This window comes from Homalodisca vitripennis, chromosome 4, assembly GCF_021130785.1.
Source record: "Homalodisca vitripennis isolate AUS2020 chromosome 4, UT_GWSS_2.1, whole genome shotgun sequence".
NCBI classification, from domain to species: domain Eukaryota; kingdom Metazoa; phylum Arthropoda; class Insecta; order Hemiptera; family Cicadellidae; genus Homalodisca; species Homalodisca vitripennis.
In genome coordinates, this window is record NC_060210.1 from 97,620,914 (window position 1) to 97,640,519 (window position 19,606).

A 19,606-nucleotide genomic window follows, 5' to 3' on the forward strand; every position below is an offset into this window, starting at 1 on the left:
TTCAAACATGAAATCCGAATACAAATTAATGATCAGAGGGACAGTTTTCACTCGATTGGTGAACTTATTTGTTATGCCGAGGGTTACAAATGACATATTACTTACGAGAGAAGATTTATAAACTTACGAACCCTAAAAATTCCAACCACGCTCGACTAGCTATCTCGTAAGTTGCGAATTTTTCGCTTGGCGATAATATATATTCTCACATTTGTTAAAGTCATTCTAAGCGATATCTAGACTCCCCACATAAAATATCATTACTAACCCAATTTTGATCCTGCCCAATATAATGAATGTCAAACGAAGCTGTAAAGTTTTATTTCAAGTAACTCGCTATTCCAATTTATTGTGAGATTTTAAGGCATAGTTAAAAGGCAAAACATCTACAACTTGACATTGCTAATGCTATTGTCTGATTAACGTAATACAGTGTCTTTTGGAATTGATACATGTCCTATTTTATGCTTATTATGATGTTGTATGTTTCAGGATTACAGTATTAAGACTGAATCAAGAGGAATACGGTTTAGAAAATTATTTTAAAACGTTGTTTCTGATTGATTTTGCTTAAAGAATAAAGTCAGATAAGACCATTTGCAATGGATGTTTTTAAAAAGCTTGGCGTTCCTGTAGAAGAAATTGAATGGGGTATTAAAGTAATTCTTCAGACAGCAATAATATTTGTTGGAATATTTGGGAACATATATAACATCTACAGTGTGTTCTCCAAATCTAAACTTCCAAAGAGCACGAACGTATTCATAACGTCCTTATCAGTAGCTCTTATATTCCAAACTTGCAATGCGATTATCGACTACGTGGACCACTTGTACAACAAGGGGCCAGAAGAAGAGTACTTCTGGGGACTCCGTGAATGCGACACTTGGCACACCCTCAATGTCTACTTACCCATGTTGTTGGCACTGCTATGCTTCTGCAGTCTCCTTGATCGTCTCATTGTGCTCACACAACCTGAGTTACACTCGAGGGTCATGAACATTTGTACTGTCACAATTATGTTGGGAGTTTCTTACATCTTGCCGGCTCTTGTGACTGTACCACCTATCTACTTTAAATGGTACACCACTGAAGAACATATTAGATGGAGGAATGATAAGGAGTGCAAATTCAAGGTGAGTATTGAATTGAAATTTAAATAAACAAATACAATTAAATGTACGTTTCTACATTCTTATTTAAGCATCAAATGTTGTCCTAGACGAACATGACATACGCTCTGGTTTCTCCAGTGATTACCTTCTGGGCCCCATTAGCATTGATCGCAATTGTTATCACAAGAATGTTTAAAACTATGGAACGCCAAGAACGTGCTGTGCTTCTGTCCACACTATCAGTATCCAGTGGTGAGAAGCTCCCTTGTGTTGATAACAAGAAAACTTGCAGAGTACCCTGGAAAGTTGGAGAGATGCGAAGACACCACAGACTCGCGATTACACTGTGGTCTGTTTACTGGAACGTAGCTCTCTTTTGGATCCCTCAACATGCTTGGTAAGTAGTTAAGTCCTTAAGCCACACTTGGAATAAGACGGCAGATTCTATAACATCTGTAAAATAATAACATGGTTTATTTTAGAAATACATGATAAAAACTACATTTATAGAAACCAGTTTTTCTATATAACATCAATAACAGAAAATTGGTTTTCAAAGTGGTTTTTGTAATGCTAGCCACATTTTAACGAATTGCATTCAAAGCTGGAAAGTTAAATTAGCCTAGATATTTACAACATACATACCAAGTTTAGGCTCATTCCAACAATACTTTAGCTCATTATTTGCAACTAAAATATTCTTATTGGGTTTGTATTAAACGAACTTATAAATGAAGTACTATGATTAATAAAAACCTGGGATAAAGAGAGAAACTGAGTATATATTATACTGTCTGTAAAATTAAAATAATATGAAGGTCCTTAAAATAGAAATTCTTACACAATTAACATGTAGGCTATGTTATTATTATGAATAATCAAATAATTTAAAATTAATGCAATAAAAAACTATTTTTCAGTGTTATAATACAGTAGCATAACTATTACGTTGTAACTAAAGTCTATATGTATGTCGGTTATGGGATAAAGTTATGAATTTATTTTTTATTTTAAAAGTTATTATGGTTGTTTAAGATTATTTTTATCATTATTATTTTACGAATATTTTTATTTTTGATTAGCTTTTTTATCTTACATCTAAACTAAATTCAAACTGTATTGAAATTACAGTATAATATGTACACGAAACGGTTACGGCAACTGCGAAGACTAAAAGTAGTTACGTTTTGATCAAATAAAAATCAGATCTAGAATGACTTTCTGATACTAGTAGGTACTATAACAATCTTACTGATTTTTTTTATTACATTAAAGTTATATACGCTGAAGTAGTAAAAATAAACACACATACTTGGTTTTTATTGCAAAAGGGTAAAAACACTGTGATATATTCCTGAAATCAATAAATGTATTTAACGTGGTATAATCAAAATCTGTATTGCTTCAACTAAATTTAGAATCAAAATAAAATTACTGTTCTATTTCTTATAAGATGTAACGTGGATAGCAGGTATTTTTCCGTTTCATTCCGAACATTTTCCGTTTTAAAATATATAAATCATAAAATGTGTCAAAAGTAGAAAATTATATCTTTAAGTAATGAACAGTACCACACTATAAATTGGATATATCGTTAGGTCCAGGTGACTAGAAAAAACTCCTACTATTACTAAAACATATATATATATATATATATATATATATATATATATATATATATATATATATATATATTCTCATTGAAGCTTTACTTAATTTGTGTGTATAGTTTCAACGTTAATAAAAACCTTTTTTGGTTTATAAAATTATATACCGTAAAATCCCAAATCACGTCAAAGACAAAAAACTTATTGTTATTTCTAATTAGATTTGTAGGTCTCGCAGGTATTGTTTAAAACATTGTACTATTTAATGTGCTACTATAATATGTTATTTGACTGTTGCAAGCAGTTCATCTGTAAGGTGACAGACGTAGATTGTTCCCAAGTCACCAACTTCATAACTTGGTTGGATATCCCCTGTCACTTATAATACCAGCAGTCTATAGTCTCTAATGTGTGTTGATTGTTGCAGCCAGTTCATCTATATGGAAACAAATGCTGATTACCCTTGAGCCACCAACTTCATAATCTGAGTGGGATATCTCCTGTCATGATACTACCAGCAGTCCATAGCTGCTGCAGTCTGTGTGTCAATTGCTGTAGCTAGTTCATCTATATGGTAACATATGTTGCTTAGCCTTGAGCCACCAACTTTATAACATGGGTGGGATATCTCCCGTCAAGATACTACCAGCAGTCTATAGTCTCTAATGTGTGTTGATTGTTGCAGCTAGTTCATCTATATGGTAACATATATCGATTAGCCTTGAGCCACCAACTTCATAACGTGGGTGGGATATCTTCCGTCATGATACTACCAGCAGTCCATAGCTGCTATAGTCTGTATGTTGATTGTTGTAGCTAGTTCATCTATATGGAAACAAATGCTGATTATCCTTGAGCCACCAACTTCATAATCTGGGAGGGATATCTCCTGTCTCTGATAATATGTGTAGTCTATTACTGTTATAATCTGTGTACCGTTTGTTGCAGGCAATTCATCTATAAGGTAACAGATGCGGATTGGCCCCGAGCAACCAATTTTATGGCCTGGGTTGGATATCTCCCATCACTGATACTACCAGCACTGTATCGATATTACAATATTTATAATTTGTAACTATATTAAGAATAACAATCACTGTCACTTTATGTACACATTGAGTTATAATTATGTCACAGTTTTGATCGAAATAGAATTTATCATTATACTTATAAAGATATGTATACACGTGTATTAACCAGCATTGGTAATAGATTGCTGTTAAAGTACTGTAATATACTAAGATAGCTGCACAAATAATGTTGACAAAGAAAAAATATCACTTTAGTAGGCTAGGTAGTTATGTTTTTGCGCTTTATATCACCAGTTTTTTCTCAATTGTTTTGTTATTAAAATATTTTTACACCTGTACAACATTTTATGCTGTCCCTGTCAAATATTTGATTTACATATATACGTTATTATTTTGTGATGATACTTTAAAATACATAATGTATTTTATTAAGAATATATTATTATTTTAGAACATTCATGTAAGTACTATCCAAACAATTTAATGTTTACAAGGTAGTAATAGTTATTTTAATGTAGTCGATTTATAAACACCTTATTGGATTAAACTTAAGTAACTTATCTAACCGGGTTTTTGATTCATTTATTACAAGCAATGATGTTAATCTTTGGAATTTAAAAACTTCAATAAATAAATTTGTTTTAGGATAGAACAAAAATAAAAGTTTATAGATCAGAGAATCAGAGATATTCAAATACTTATTCCTGGCACGGATGATTTAATAGTTTTGTTAAACCATTACTTATTATCTCCGCTATGTGTATAGAATAATTCCTATCCATAACATATCTAAGGAAATTACACAAATATAACAACAGCTTGATTACTGTGGTTAAAATGTAATTTATTTTCAATATAATGCGTTAAATCACACACCCACAACGGAACAGCTTATTCTCGAACAAGAGTTGGTTGGTTACTACTGAATTACAAAAAGAAAACGAAAAATGTTGCATAAATACAAATCAAATAAAAAAACATTAATATTGATATAAATAACCTTTTTTAATGTAATAAATATAATAATCTATTGTGCTTTACAATTTATTACATTGTATAGCAGTCGTCAATATATCATCAACGGCAAATAATCTACATATTCTCACACATTAATCAGCCTTACATTCCATTTGTTCACACGGTCTTTGGATCCAGCCTTTAATTTCTGTAATTTTTGGTATTTTGTATTTGTATTTTTAGATTCATTAGCTCATCATCATGAACTCATTATGAAAGTGACATCGACCTGATGCTATAAGTGTTGTGGTACCGTCAGTCTATGGCTATGGATTGTCATATTGTCCCTGCCTCTAGTTCCATACTGATGACAGTTCTTGCCATGAAACAAAGCGCACTACTTTTGACAGACATGTCGTTGGCATACTGAATCAGCCTTCGGATGTAAACTGAAAACAGAATAGGACTAAGAATAGACCTTGAAGGACACTGTGGGCTGTTTTTGCTTTACTAGAAATTACATTTGAAATCTGCATGCATTGATCTCGGTTTTTAAGGGGAGTTGAACGCAAAAATCGGTAAAAAAATGTTTTTTTCGCTTTTATTTTTTATTTTATTATTTGATTCTTTCTGAACAATTTACTGCAATCCTTACATAAAAATGGCTTTCCGTTGAGCTTCTATGATTTTTCAAATATAAGACTACATAACAAATTTCACATCAACTTTGCCCTCCGCCTCCTAACACCTGGTGCAAATACAGGTTAGCAGAAGTAAATAAAGAAGAAATTACCTACAATCACAAACATTCTCTACCTCAAGCTGTATTGACAGCAATAAAACCTACATACAGAGATTTGTCAAGATTAGATCTACTAAAAAAAATGTTTTCACGGTAAAACCCAGAACGTGAACGAATCTTTCAACAATGTAGTGTGGAACCGAATCCCAAAAAATGTGTTTGTTGGAAGAGAGACTCTTGTATTAGGTGTTCATGATGCTGTTCTAACATTCAATGAAGGTAACATTGGAAGGATCAAGGTTTTAAAGGAGTTAGGAATAAAAGACTGTGGCAAATACACCGTAAGCACATTGAAGAGCCTCGATGAAGTCAGGATGAGGAAGGCAGATCTGAAAGCAGAGTCAATGACTAAGGAAGCAAGAATAAAGAAAAGGAGACAGTTATTGGGTGAGGAAGAGGAAATGGATAGTAGCTACTGTCCTGGAGGCTTCTAAAGATAATATAAACTTATAATTATTTTGATTTTTTGTTTTCCGCTGTTTTTGAAAATTACCGGTTTTTAATATATATGTACCTTTTTCTCAGAAACTATAAATGCTACACACATGAAATTTTTACTGGTTATAAAGTAGCCTTTTAGAAGTATGTAGCTCTAGTTTTATCAAATTTCATCAATAAATAAATATTTAGAAAAATATTTTATCTTAAAATATAAAAATAAAAAATAACACAAATATAAAATTTTTTTTTCTTTAGTTGTATCAATTATTTTACAAAGATTTTAGAGGTATAAATACAATATTATAACCTACACCTTGTGTAAAAATTTCAACTTCCTAACTGTTATGAGTTCTGAGAAAAAGGTACATAAAGTTACCTTATTTTAACATTGGGCCTTATGGACCGTTCAACTCCCCTTGTGTGTGCACAGTGAAAAATATTTGCACCATTTACAAAAATGTGTATCCGATATCAGCAAATCCGTTCAACTCCCCTAGATATCGCGTGTGTAGCATTTATAGTTTCTGAGAAAAAGGTACATATATATTAAAAACCGGTAATTTTCAAAAACAGCGGAAAACAAAAAATCAAAATAATTATAAGTTTATATTATCTTTAGAAGCCTCCAGGACAGTAGCTACTATCCATTTCCTCTTCCTCACCCAATAACTGTCTCCTTTTCTTTATTCTTGCTTCCTTAGTCATTGACTCTGCTTTCAGATCTGCCTTCCTCATCCTGACTTCATCGAGGCTCTTCAATGTGCTTACGGTGTATTTGCCACAGTCTTTTATTCCTAACTCCTTTAAAACCTTGATCCTTCCAATGTTACCTTCATTGAATGTTAGAACAGCATCATGAACACCTAATACAAGAGTCTCTCTTCCAACAAACACATTTTTTGGGATTCGGTTCCACACTACATTGTTGAAAGATTCGTTCACGTTCTGGGTTTTACCGTGAAAACATTTTTTTAGTAGATCTAATCTTGACAAATCTCTGTATGTAGGTTTTATTGCTGTCAATACAGCTTGAGGTAGAGAATGTTTGTGATTGTAGGTAATTTCTTCTTTATTTACTTCTGCTAACCTGTATTTGCACCAGGTGTTAGGAGGCGGAGGGTAAAGTTGATGTGAAATTTGTTATGTAGTCTTATATTTGAAAAATCATAGAAGCTCAACGGAAAGCCATTTTTATGTAAGGATTGCAGTAAATTGTTCAGAAAGAATCAAATAATAAAATAAAAAATAAAAGCGAAAAAACATTTTTTTACCGATTTTTGCGTTCAACTCCCCTTTTAAGAAATACGCTGTACCTATCCAAGCAATTCATACATAAGTTTTTGTATTTCCAAGTCACTAACAACATTGTTAAATTATTGTTTACTGCGTCTACTGTTGATATTTTTCCTGAAGCCAAATTGCCTAGGATTAAAAATTTCATTGTTTAATACAAATTTTCAAGTTCAGAAGACAAATGCAAACTAAACTGTTTTGAATAATATTATCGAAATAATATATGATTTTAAATATTATATGATTATTATACACTCGTATTTCTCGTTAACTTCGATTACATTAAAATGTAATAGAAATATAGTAATGATTGACTTTAGTTACAGCAGACCTTTGAAAATAGAAAAGAATAAATTAAATGTCTAAAATCGTAATAATAATGTCATAATGTTTATAACAACTAACCAATTTTTTTAACACTAAAATGTTTACGGACCATTGCCAAAACATAATTTATAATTATCGATAGACGTACACTGAATATGTCGGACATAACAGTTACACGGGTACAATGACGTCACAAACAATGGTTCCAATCTACTGACAATGGAGGACATCGGACCATCAAATGTCAGCAAACAACCGATCATAAGCTCTTGTGTTCATCACCTATTACAATTATAATCCTGACCTCTGCTATTCACAACTGAAATAGTTATTCGTTCAGTATTAATGTATTTCACATTATGATTGTTAGTACTTAAATGTATAGCAACTATAAATAGGTAAAATAGACCATAATATAATAACATGTAATTACATTATTTAAACACTACACAAATGGATTTAACTTAACCGATCACTGACCTCATTGCAAAGTTGGTAATTTTCTATTGACAAAGGACAACAAACACTCAAATTTCACAATTGTTACTGTGTGTTTTTGATATCCAATATTTCAAGAGATGCAGGAAAAGCTGACGTGTCGTTTCACTAATTATTTGTTATTAATTATAAAACAAGAAATAACTTAAAGGAAATAGAATCATACTACGTCTTCTTTTATTGATTTGCCACGTCATACAGAGAACACCAGCAAAGAACTCCATTGGAGGAATAGCTGGTTGGTGACGTGTTCATCAACTAGCCAATTAGTATCATGTTGTGTGCCAAGTTGTTTCCTAGTTTGAGGTACAATTAATATCAACTAGCATACGAGGCCGGAGTGCATCGTTATAGTACGAGGGTTATTAAAAAAGTAACGAGACAAATTAAAACTACTCAAAAACGGCTGGATTGATCCATATGAAGATTTTCGGACATACAATTGACAACCTTGCGAAGATATATTTGATCAGCCGTTTAATCATATTTTGTAAACATAGCCTCAAATTTACTCAGTTACTAAAGGCCACTCCGCTCGAGAATTGTGTCGTGAAAAGAATGTGTTGTAATCAGATTTTTTGTCACAGAAGGTGTGAAAGGTTTTACAATCCACGATAGAATGTTGAAAGTGGACAGAGACAATTGTTTGAATCAATCGAACGATTAAAAATAAGTAGAACAGTTTCAAAGAGGGCGTACAAAGGTTTCTGACGAGGAGCGCAGTAGACGACAGGTCGAAGTTGTGACTTCCTCTCTCGAATCTGGGATTGACGGGTTAATTCAGGACAGTAGGCATATCACTGTTGAAGTTATAAGTGTAAAAATAAACAAGAGTGTTTGAACTTTCCATAAAATTATTCACAAGAAGCTGCAGCACAAGAAAACCTGTCCGAGAGGTGCCCAGACAACTCACGGACGCTCATAAAGAAATCCAGCTTCATATTAGCCAACAGTAGAAAAATCGATATTCAATTGAAGATAAAGGTTTTTGAAAAGAGTCATAACGTATTATGAAACATGGTTCCATGACTATGAGCCAGTGACCCAACGACAGATGCTTGAATAGAAACATACGAATTTTACTCGCAACAATTCAGGACCCAGCCATCTGCTGGTAAAGTTTTGCTTACAGTATTATGGGATTTTCAGGGGCCAATTTATTTTCTTTAAGGCGAAATAAAAATCAACACCCAGTACTACAGTGAAATGCTGAAAACAAGATAATTCCTGTCCTTCGTTCGAAACGCCGTGTGCTCGTGACTGAAGACGTAATTTTGCTTTATGACAATGCTCGTCCACATACGGCACAGTTAACGAAATAAATATTTCAAAAACTGGAGTGGGTTCTCCTACATCTTCCCTACAGCTCTGACCTCGCTGTATCAGACTTCAATCTCTAAGGACACATCAAAGAGGTGTACCGTAAATTAGTTAATTAAATTTCATACAATGTAAATTTCGCAACCTAATCAGCCAGTATAATATAATATTATTTTACATCCAATGTTCCGGAACTAAATTATTGGGCGGAGTAACTACCTAATTGGCACGCGTATGAATTTTTTTCTTCTAACCCTTTGTAGCAGCCCAACTACGTAACCGATCAGACCTCGCGCGCTTTGTCCGCGAGTTTACGTAGCTGATGTATCTCACGTGTTGTTTGAATAGATGGCTACCACTTCCAAACTTCTACTCCTCTTCTAGAAATAACCGTTCTTAGACTACAGCTTCAATGTCTCGTGCCAAAACGCCGACACCCGGGTTGTGAGTCTACCTATTGTAAAGGGAAGTGAAATATTATTGTTTTGTAAAGTAAAACGTCGTACGCATAATTCAATAGAACATTGGATATTTTAGGCCCACCTAGAAGATATACTTTTTAGTTATTATATTCTAATTGGCAGCAACGTGGCATTACATAACTTTTCCTTTACCATCTAAAAGTGTTGCTTTTAAGTTTTCGTAATTAAACTGAACTTATAAGTAAACTTTGTATTTCTAGTATTTATTACTACGACCTCAGAAGTCACCACCCCCATGTGTTATCGTCATACGGTATAGAGGGTCTACGTGGGAAACATTTTCAATCAAATGAATAGGTAAAATATCAGGTGCAGAATTAGCTATGACATCAACACAAAGCATTTTATAACAAGGACATTTAAATATTAACAGACAGATGAGAGAGGTGTATAAGTGTCGCTGGGAACTACGTTGAAAAGTAACATAACTTTTGAATAACGATTGAATAAACCATTTTTAATAGTAATAATTTGTCTCGTTACTTATTTAATGTCCCTCGTAGATCATAAGTGGCTAAAAACATTCTTATAACTGACAGTTCAACAGAAATCGTTGAGAATAGTGTTGTTACTTTTAACAGCTGTTGAATTTCACCATTAAGAATTTTGTCAACAGTCTGTGTTGACCCACTATAACAAACATTTAAAATTGACATTCAGCAACAGATTCTCGGAAGACGTGTGTGCAAAAAAAAGAGGAATAAATATGTATCTGGAATTAACAATAATATGACCTCTTTCATACAAGCCACATATTGCAATCATATAGACGGAATACACTGTGACTCATATAAAGAGCCAATACATAGAGTACCCCTAAAAAAATTTAAATTGTTATATATAACTTAATTTACAATAGTAAAATCCTGTTATCAATTTTGTTAAATATAAGGCTAACAAAAACCAGAAACATAATACATCAAAGTTAATCAGATAAAGTAGAGAGCTCGATAGACAGTAAAACCTAATTACTTTGTTACTGATGTTTTTGTATCACTGAACGGTGGGAAATGTCCTGTTTCATTCCAAATTCTTCGATCATCAAAAACAAACAATAATAAAGTACATGGTAGTGCTATTAGGTTTTATTGAATTTATAAATATCTAGTAGGATCAAATATAATTATTGAAGCACACTGGCCAAATTACAGAAAAAACAATTGCGCTTAGCTGAGTTGAGCACTCAGGTTTTTTATTCTGAGAGGTCTGATAATTATTACCTATATTATCTATTAAATATATTTAATAATTTTACAATAGCTGTTCGATGTGTCACCCATGCGGTACTCAGCAATTGGTTATTAACAACGACTTCTTATTAACTCTCTATATAATCTGGGATTCGAGAATTCTGTATTTAATAGTATCTAGACACACAGTATCTAAGACACCATCTTTCACACAGTTTTCACTTACACTACCTTCTTTCAGTCAAATGTTTCACAGAGTTCACATTTTACACGCCGTATCATAACATATTAGTCACGCGGTTCTCAATTAACTCGTCATATCATGAACACTATTAGTCTCAAGGCTCTCACTTAACTCATTGTATCATAAACATTATTAGCCACGTGGTTCCCGCTTAATTCGCTGTAACATAAACACTATTAGCCATACAGTTCTCACTTAGCACGCTGTGTCACAAGCACTTCTTGTCACAAGATTTCCATTTAATATCTTTCAGCATAAGCACTATTAGTCACGCGGTTTCAAATTAACTCGTCGTATCATAAATACTATTATCCAGGCGGTTCTCAATAAACTAGGCGTATCATAAACCTTATTAGCTATACAGATCCCACTTAACTCGCTGTATCATAGTATCAGTCACACAATTCTCACTTAACGCGCTGTATCATTAGCATTATTGACTTGTCATAGAGTTCTCGTTTAACTTGTTGTATCATAAGCATTATTAGTGTTACGGTTATAACTTTACTCGGTGTATCACAATCTCTCTTAACCACACAGTTCATACTTAACTTGCCGTATTAATATCACTATTAATCGCATGGATCTCAAATTACTAGGCGTATTGTAAATAATATAAGTACACAGTTCTCATTTATCTGTATCATTCACATATAAGATAATTTCTCAATGCACTTTTAGTATCATAACAAATATAATATTGGACTAATTAACTTTTTTGATAAGGTACATTTGCACACTTGTTTTATTTACAAATTTAAACAGTATAATAAAAAATTAAAAGAAACAGAACATAAATAATAAAAACATAATAAAGGAACAGGGGTTGTAGTACCCACATTCAGAGTTATTCAATTTGCTGTATCCCACATATGGCAGAGATAGATTAATACCTCTCTCAAGATCCCTTTCTTTCCGGTGGCCATTTTAATTCTTCTCGCTTCAGTATCCAATACTCGTTTGTCTCCTTGAAGTACAATCAATTGTTATTCTAGTTATTAAGCAGTCAAACTAACTGTTTGGGCAAAACTTACCACGAGTGTAAGTTACTCCCTGAGGAACTCTACAATTGTCCTCAAGTAGTCAATACGGGAACTACACTTACCACTTATGTATAAGTGCTGAACGTTTCACCACATAACGCGTATCAGACTTTGCTGAGGTACCATTAAAAGTTTTCCTATAACTAATTGTATTCTTCAGATGTCCTGCGGTCTAGAACATCATACATAAAATACATTTGTAGACTGTCCTAGCAGACAAAAGAAAGTTGTATCAAGCTACCCAGTCTATCAATGCTCCATTCATGCAAATTCTGCAGATGATCTTTATCTATATCATGCAATGTGATAAATGCATATGTTTGTTAATTCAATTAGGTTTCATACCGGTGTATAATAAAGTTTCAGTAAGGGAGTGTGGTTGAACACAACAGTGCATTGAAATGACTCTATTACTGTATTATAATTTTTATTTTTACTGCATTAATAATCTACATGTGATAATATTTCACATACTAAAATCCCGTATGCTTCTTCTCACCAGTTGTTTACCTATCTACTTAATATGCTATTTGCTCATTACCATCGTGGTTACCCTGATACCAACTTAAGTTATTTACTAGTTATTTAGTAAAATACACTATCATTGAACTCGCTGTAATATATAAATGAAGCCTTATGTATTCATTTAAAATTAATATGTCAGATCCTTTACGACGTATCATGCGGATAGTTATACAGATAGATAAACAGACATGTAAAGTTTCTAGCCCCACAAGCGATAGACTTAATTAAAACTCAGATATAAACCTGAAGAGACACCTCATTCCCGACCCAACGTTTGTGAAAAATAAACAGAATCCTCTTATGCCATTTATTTCTGTATTAACACACTGGGTTTAGTAATAGTACAGGATTAACTAATATACGCGTGGAACTATAGAAAACACTCCTGGCCTCACATATGTTTGGTGGCCAAGTTATTCCTCACGGTCAAGTATTACTGCTACAGAGAACTCTCGCGGTGTATCAATGAAACAACCAAGATGTGACAATTTGATTAAGAGCTGTACAATATTGAGTGAACCAGGTTATATGGCGAGTGACGGAGTACGTGTACACTAATGAAAGTTGCAGTAAATATCTTCAGGACAGAACCAACCACGATGACTGGACAGGACCTTTTAATGGATTCCAAACAATTCAATTCGGGGACTATAGTTCCAGTTTCTATGTCTAATTGACCGATCTATTATTTAGAACATTTTAGAATATCGTGTTCTTCATTAGCATTGTACAGCTGATCTTGTGCAACACTCTATAAAATATCAGGCGATATAACCACCCTGTTACCTACTGTATTACCACGTTTAACCACCTAAATAATGGGCTATTTTAGATTTGTTGTTTGCACTCACCGAGTTTCTTGTGTACAAATATTGCAGTGCACTTCCAAATTAATCACAAAAAATAGCCAATATAGAGTGAGAGTAGAATCTGGATACTCCCATATCAAATTGGAGTCGTGCGAACACATCATTTTGGAAATGTCTCTTTTTCTGGTATATAATTTTTTTTAGAAGTCTCTGCCTCTTACATTTGCATTGGTTGTAGTTGGACTTTAAAATGTATAATACTGTAATAATTTAGTTTCATTGGGTTTATTTTTGTTTTTACTTACAGTGAGATTTATAGTAACAAACAGCTGTAAACACTCTTTTAATCCTATTTTACGTCTTTCGGAAATACAGGTAGAGTAAATCTGGAAAAAAGTAAAGGTTGACTGTTTGGACCAAAAATAAATGCTGTAGCTGAGAAACTTTTATAAAGAGTTGTTAAATTTGCGACCATAATTTTTATATTTGGCACTAACAAGATATATTTGTTGATATCACTGTGTAGGTTAACATATAGCCTATGTAATTAATGTCCTTTTCTGAAACCGTTTCAAACAAAATCTTCGCATGAAACTTATAGGAAGGACTGTGCCATTGTTTGTGAAATGGAATGCAACAGCTGGAACAATACCCATAGTCCAGCTTTTGTTCAAGATCCCAACCTCTGTTATATGAATCACCCGGAATAATGGATGTTAATGTCGTGATTATTCTATTTCATTTATTTCATTCTTAACAGTAGTAACTGTGATTAATGTGGCATGTATTCCTCACTGCGACTAATTGTGTAGTAAGGTTTCAATGGGAGATGGCTGGACTATAACTTACTGGAATTCATTATAAATATTGTATGTTGTACGATAATTCCATACATAAAATTGTTTGTATGTAACAATATGTCGTACATATATGCTTAAAAAAATTAAAAGCCTTTAGAAAGAATATAATTAAATAAAAAAAGTAATAGTACATGTTTCTCTCAAGTATTCTACTAACGAGTCTCCAAAATGGAAACACAATGACGTTTTTAAAAATACCACGTCTTAACATGTCAATATATATGTAAACTTCGGCAAAATATTAATTGATGTATGCACAAAGATCAAATACTCAAAGTAATCTAGATATTGAATTGCTAGCAAGGAATTACGTGTAACTAGCGAAGAAACGTATTCAACCAATTTTAAGGTGTTTTATTATTTGGTATGTAAAACTTACATTAACTGTTGCATTCGTTATCGATTATTGCGTACGAATTGAATATTTTGCATGATAATGTCAGTCCTCCAACGAACTGACATTTATGATTTCGCATTAAACAACTTTGAATCGATTCATGAGATACATATATCTCTCGATAAAAATAATCCATGTTAGAAATGCTTATGTAATTTACATCATGATTCTACATGTATTATTATTTAAATAGAATTATTCAACCTTAGAGATATTATCTTACAATCCATAGAGTTAATAATATATATAGAAAGAACTTGTAAAACTTCGATTTGGAGCGTACATGGTGTTATATGTTCTCTGAAAATTTAAGCTTTGCCTTGTATCTGCAAGGACTTGGAAAATACGAAGTGCAAAACTTATTCTAATTGTCCTGTTTAGTTTTATATTAACTGTCCTTCAAGACACCGTTTAATCAGGTATGGAAAGAATGTATCAGTGTATTCTACTGTATATTATACTGGAATTCACTAATTTATTAAGAATATTGAATTTATTTCAAGTTATCGCTCCTAAAGGTTCTAATAGTTGAGTCTCTACCTGGCCAATTTTCTTTTTGAAGTGTCTATTTAAAGTGAGTATTAAATATTAAGTAGCTAGAGGCTGGAATAATGCGGGTCACCTTACAATAAAACTGAATTTACCCTTTCTTTTATTGAGAAAGATCCAGGATATATGATGGCTTTAGAAGATATGGTGGCTACAGCCCCGTGTGCGGATGTTATGCCATTATCATTTATGATAGCAAACTTATTATCTACTTCGTTTTAACGAGAAGTCTGGATTGTCAGAAGATCGGATTATTTGTAGTAGACTTGGCTGCTCGGGAAACATAATAAGCTTTCGAAGTTCAATCCAGACCACAATAGGTTTATCAACCGGCTGTTCGTCCTTTCCGTGACTGAAACTTGCAGGAAATGCTATTATGGTTTCTGATTGAACTGTAATAATATCATCTAGACGTTCTTCATGGTGAACAATAGAAACCAGAGTGTATTATATCTAACTAGCAAGTTAATAAACCTAATCTTGATGTTCTATAATATGATGGTAACAGTATACATTTCACTTAATGTGTATTTTAAAATATTAGCATCAAACACAAATCAAGAAATAATTAATAATTGAAAAATACATTTTGTACAACCAAGAAGACACTGCGTTTATTTGTTTTATCATAATACATATAAAACTATATGAAACAACTATAAAAAACTATACATAAACACAATTTAATATAATTATAATATATTTAATAATAAATAATGCACAGTGTTTGTGCAATGATTCATTATCATAAAATCATGCAGATAACATTTTGATGTGTCTGAAGTTAAATTATTAAATTAATCGTATGCATTTAGTAATATACCTTTAGTTTTTTATCCTTTATTGTAACGTATCATTTTTCTTATCTAATATAAGCTAAACTTTCTATAAGAATATCTCTTTCATAAGTTTCATCCTATTTTATTTCAATGCCTAGTATGCTGAAATTGCTACTGTTAACACCATGTTAGTGTATATCAATATTAATATCTAAAAAACTGGACTTCCTGTATAGCTTTGACTGCCCCGTTCTCGCAAAATGATTGGGAATAATATTTAATCACTACTAGTCTGCTACGCACTGTAACTTCACCGTAAGTGTAAATATTAACTCCAGTTTTAACTAAAATTTTTAAAGCAGAATGTGCACGAAGTCAAGAATAGGGCTTACTTTTTAAAAGTTTTTTTACTTTGACCTATTTAGTTCATAGAATAATTATAGCGTTTAATGTAACGTTCAATGAAAAAATAAAACAATAAATTGAAAAAATTCCAATAATGCGAAAATACATTCAAACAGCCCTAAATCTGATTAAAATGTGATCGTAACGGATGATAAACTAAGCGGTTGGTATGGTTAGTATCTATTGTATACCAACTATGGTATACTAAAGGAACGGATATTCAGAGAAGACTTTATAAGGTTACTCAGGTTTGTATCCGCTTTTTAATATAACACTTCTTCAACAATTATTATTACCCTACAACTGTGGTCTTATCGATAATACTTCTCTTTAATTTTACCTGCAGGTTTAAAGTAATCCAATTTACAGCCATTCTGTACCAGGAATGTCACCTCCATACCTTATCCTTAAAACTCTAGGCCACTGTCAATATTGAAGCAGGATATTGAGTCCTGCTTGAGTCGGCATATTGAGATTCTAAGCTGCCGCCGATATTACTCCCAAGCCTGACGTCTCAGTTCTGCCTAGTACAGTATATTGAAAAACGTTTACTTTTACTTGTGGTTAACTGGAAATTGAAATCAAGTAGTAATTCTATAAGTTAAATTATTGTCAAATAATATAAATACAAATAAACATAACTTATCCGATTCCGAAATGTTCGAAACCCTTTTGAAAGCTATAATTATGAAAACAATCCTTAAAACTTTTCATTAGTGACATTTTGGGTGTGTTATATTTTTGCACATACGTATAAGCTTGCAATAAAAATATATATCAATATATGTTAATAATGATCAAGGGTGTTATTATTTGTTAAAACATTTAACCCAATAATTCTCCACCGGGTTATCGAGTAGCGCCAACCTAGACGTACTTGTACGGCCGCCATGAGGCACCCTACATTCATCAACCGCTGTCCATAAGGCGCTATGATTTACACTTGACAAACCCAGTTCATCCGTTGACCAATAGAGATTTATCTAAAAAACCTGTGAGTTTGGTGAGGGGGCGAGTTTTACTTTGTTGAGCTAGTAGATTGAGATTAAACTAACGTATTTACGTCTATAACGAGATTAGTCTAAGGATATTGTCAAGCAATTTTAATAGTTTTTTATTACTGTCAGAACCAACACACTAAAAATATTTACTAATATATTCACTATTCACTATTTCCTAAAACTGTATCTACTTTTTTTGTTAAGTTTTCATTTTTACATGCTCTGGACTGCTGAAACTTTAGGTTCCTTCCACTATTAGGATTACGAGCGTAGTGTGCTTTCCTCTGAAAGGTGGTCTTGTTTAAGACAGTATTGGGAGAATCCCTACCTTTGTAAACTCAGAACTCTGTCATAAGCAGTTTCGTCGTCTATTAGGAAGATGTGTGTAGTTTGATCAACGTATACTTTCACTCTAAATTATCAATGAGACAATTTGAAAAATAGTAATTGGCCTTATAGTCGTGATTAAAACTATTTTATTGCAATGAAACTTTCCAATCCATTAATATTTTTAAAATTTATATTAAAACTTCTTCGAAAACAATGGTATAACGAAAGAATGTCGGTTGCATCGAAAAATAAACTGGTTTTCAGAAAATTTAACAGATTATAATAGTTAATTGTTATTATTTTATTAAAAAAATTATGATTTTTATCCAAATTGACTTAAATATTCTAAGCACTTGCTTAGGCCTGCTTAGACTCATTCCAAACTTTTTCAACACAGAGTAAGTTCTGAGAAAGATTGGTTACTCAGAGAAAAGAAGTTCCAGCTGGCTTTGTACATGTTACTTTACATAACAGGGGAACTGGCAGAGGTGTGCAATTTATGAGTGAGATTTACTACTCAGTGAAAAGTACCTCCAGCACGCTTTGTAGTATGTACATTTTAGTGACTAACATGCATAGGGGTGTTTTTAGAGTGGTTGGCTACTCAGAGAAAGTTTAGCACTCTTTGAACAATATACATGTCGGTGGGGAACAGACAGAGGTGTGTAAGTCCTGAGAGAGGTGGCTAATCAGAGAAAAGGAGTCCCAGCACGCTTTGTTCAATGTATATCTCGGTGGGGAACAGGCAGAGGTGTGTGAGTAATGAGGGATGCTGCAGACCCGGGCCTTCCCCTCTTATTGATTCCAGTGCACTCCGCTCCCGGATGCAAGACTTAAATTTGTTTTAAAAATCTTGCAGCACGTATATACTCTGTCATATTTCCCAAGGTTATAGTTTTTTTACACAATTCCATTTCTTAAATGCCATTTAACAATTAAGACTATTTATACTTTATTCCATCCTTATGTTATAGGTATTTAAACGAATTATATATTTAGTTTGATTTTAAATATCATTGATTTATGCTGGCATAAGAAATAATAACGGTTTTATACATTATGTAAATTAGTCTATGAAAAATAACAAAGCTTTTTATTTAACTTATTAGGTTTCTCTTAATAATGAGTAATTCTCTTTGTTATATCCACAGTTCTTTAATGTTCAAATGTTACTGCTACATACCTTAAAAAGATGTTTTTAATTCTCTCTCTGTATGTTAAATCTAAAACAATAAGTACCTTTTTTGGATACGAAATGTAATCTTACCAAATTGAAATATTTGAGTAGATAATAGGTTAATGTTTTTATTTGAGAAACATAATGGCCTATATAACTCTTGCTGGATAATAGTAATCATTTCATTGCCATCGTTCTTATCTAAGAACAATAAGAGCTTCAGGATTCTTTTCCCAAAACAGTTGTGTTCTACAGATTTTGCGAAATCATAGAAATCATTAGTATAATTCATCTGTATTATACAGATGAATTCGAGTTAAATCGACATGCCAGTATAATTAGAGCTTGAGTCTTACGAGATATAATTAATGATGTGAACCACTAACACGTTGAGAGTACACAGGGGATCATTCAAAGCTAAAGT

The 19,606-nt window shown here is 32.6% G+C and overlaps 1 protein-coding gene across 1 annotated transcript; it reads left to right on the top strand.

Annotated features, from left to right (window-relative positions):
• The first annotated feature begins 507 nt into the window (after window positions 1-507).
• Window positions 508-4,105, top strand: LOC124361477 (octopamine receptor beta-2R-like). Its single transcript, XM_046815526.1, has 3 exons — window positions 508-1,136; window positions 1,223-1,512; window positions 3,671-4,105. The coding sequence occupies exons 1-3, from the start codon at window positions 603-605 to the stop codon at window positions 3,795-3,797; spliced, it is 951 nt and encodes a 316-aa protein (XP_046671482.1). The 5' UTR covers window positions 508-602; the 3' UTR covers window positions 3,798-4,105.
• Window positions 4,106-19,606: the final 15,501 nt, after the last annotated feature.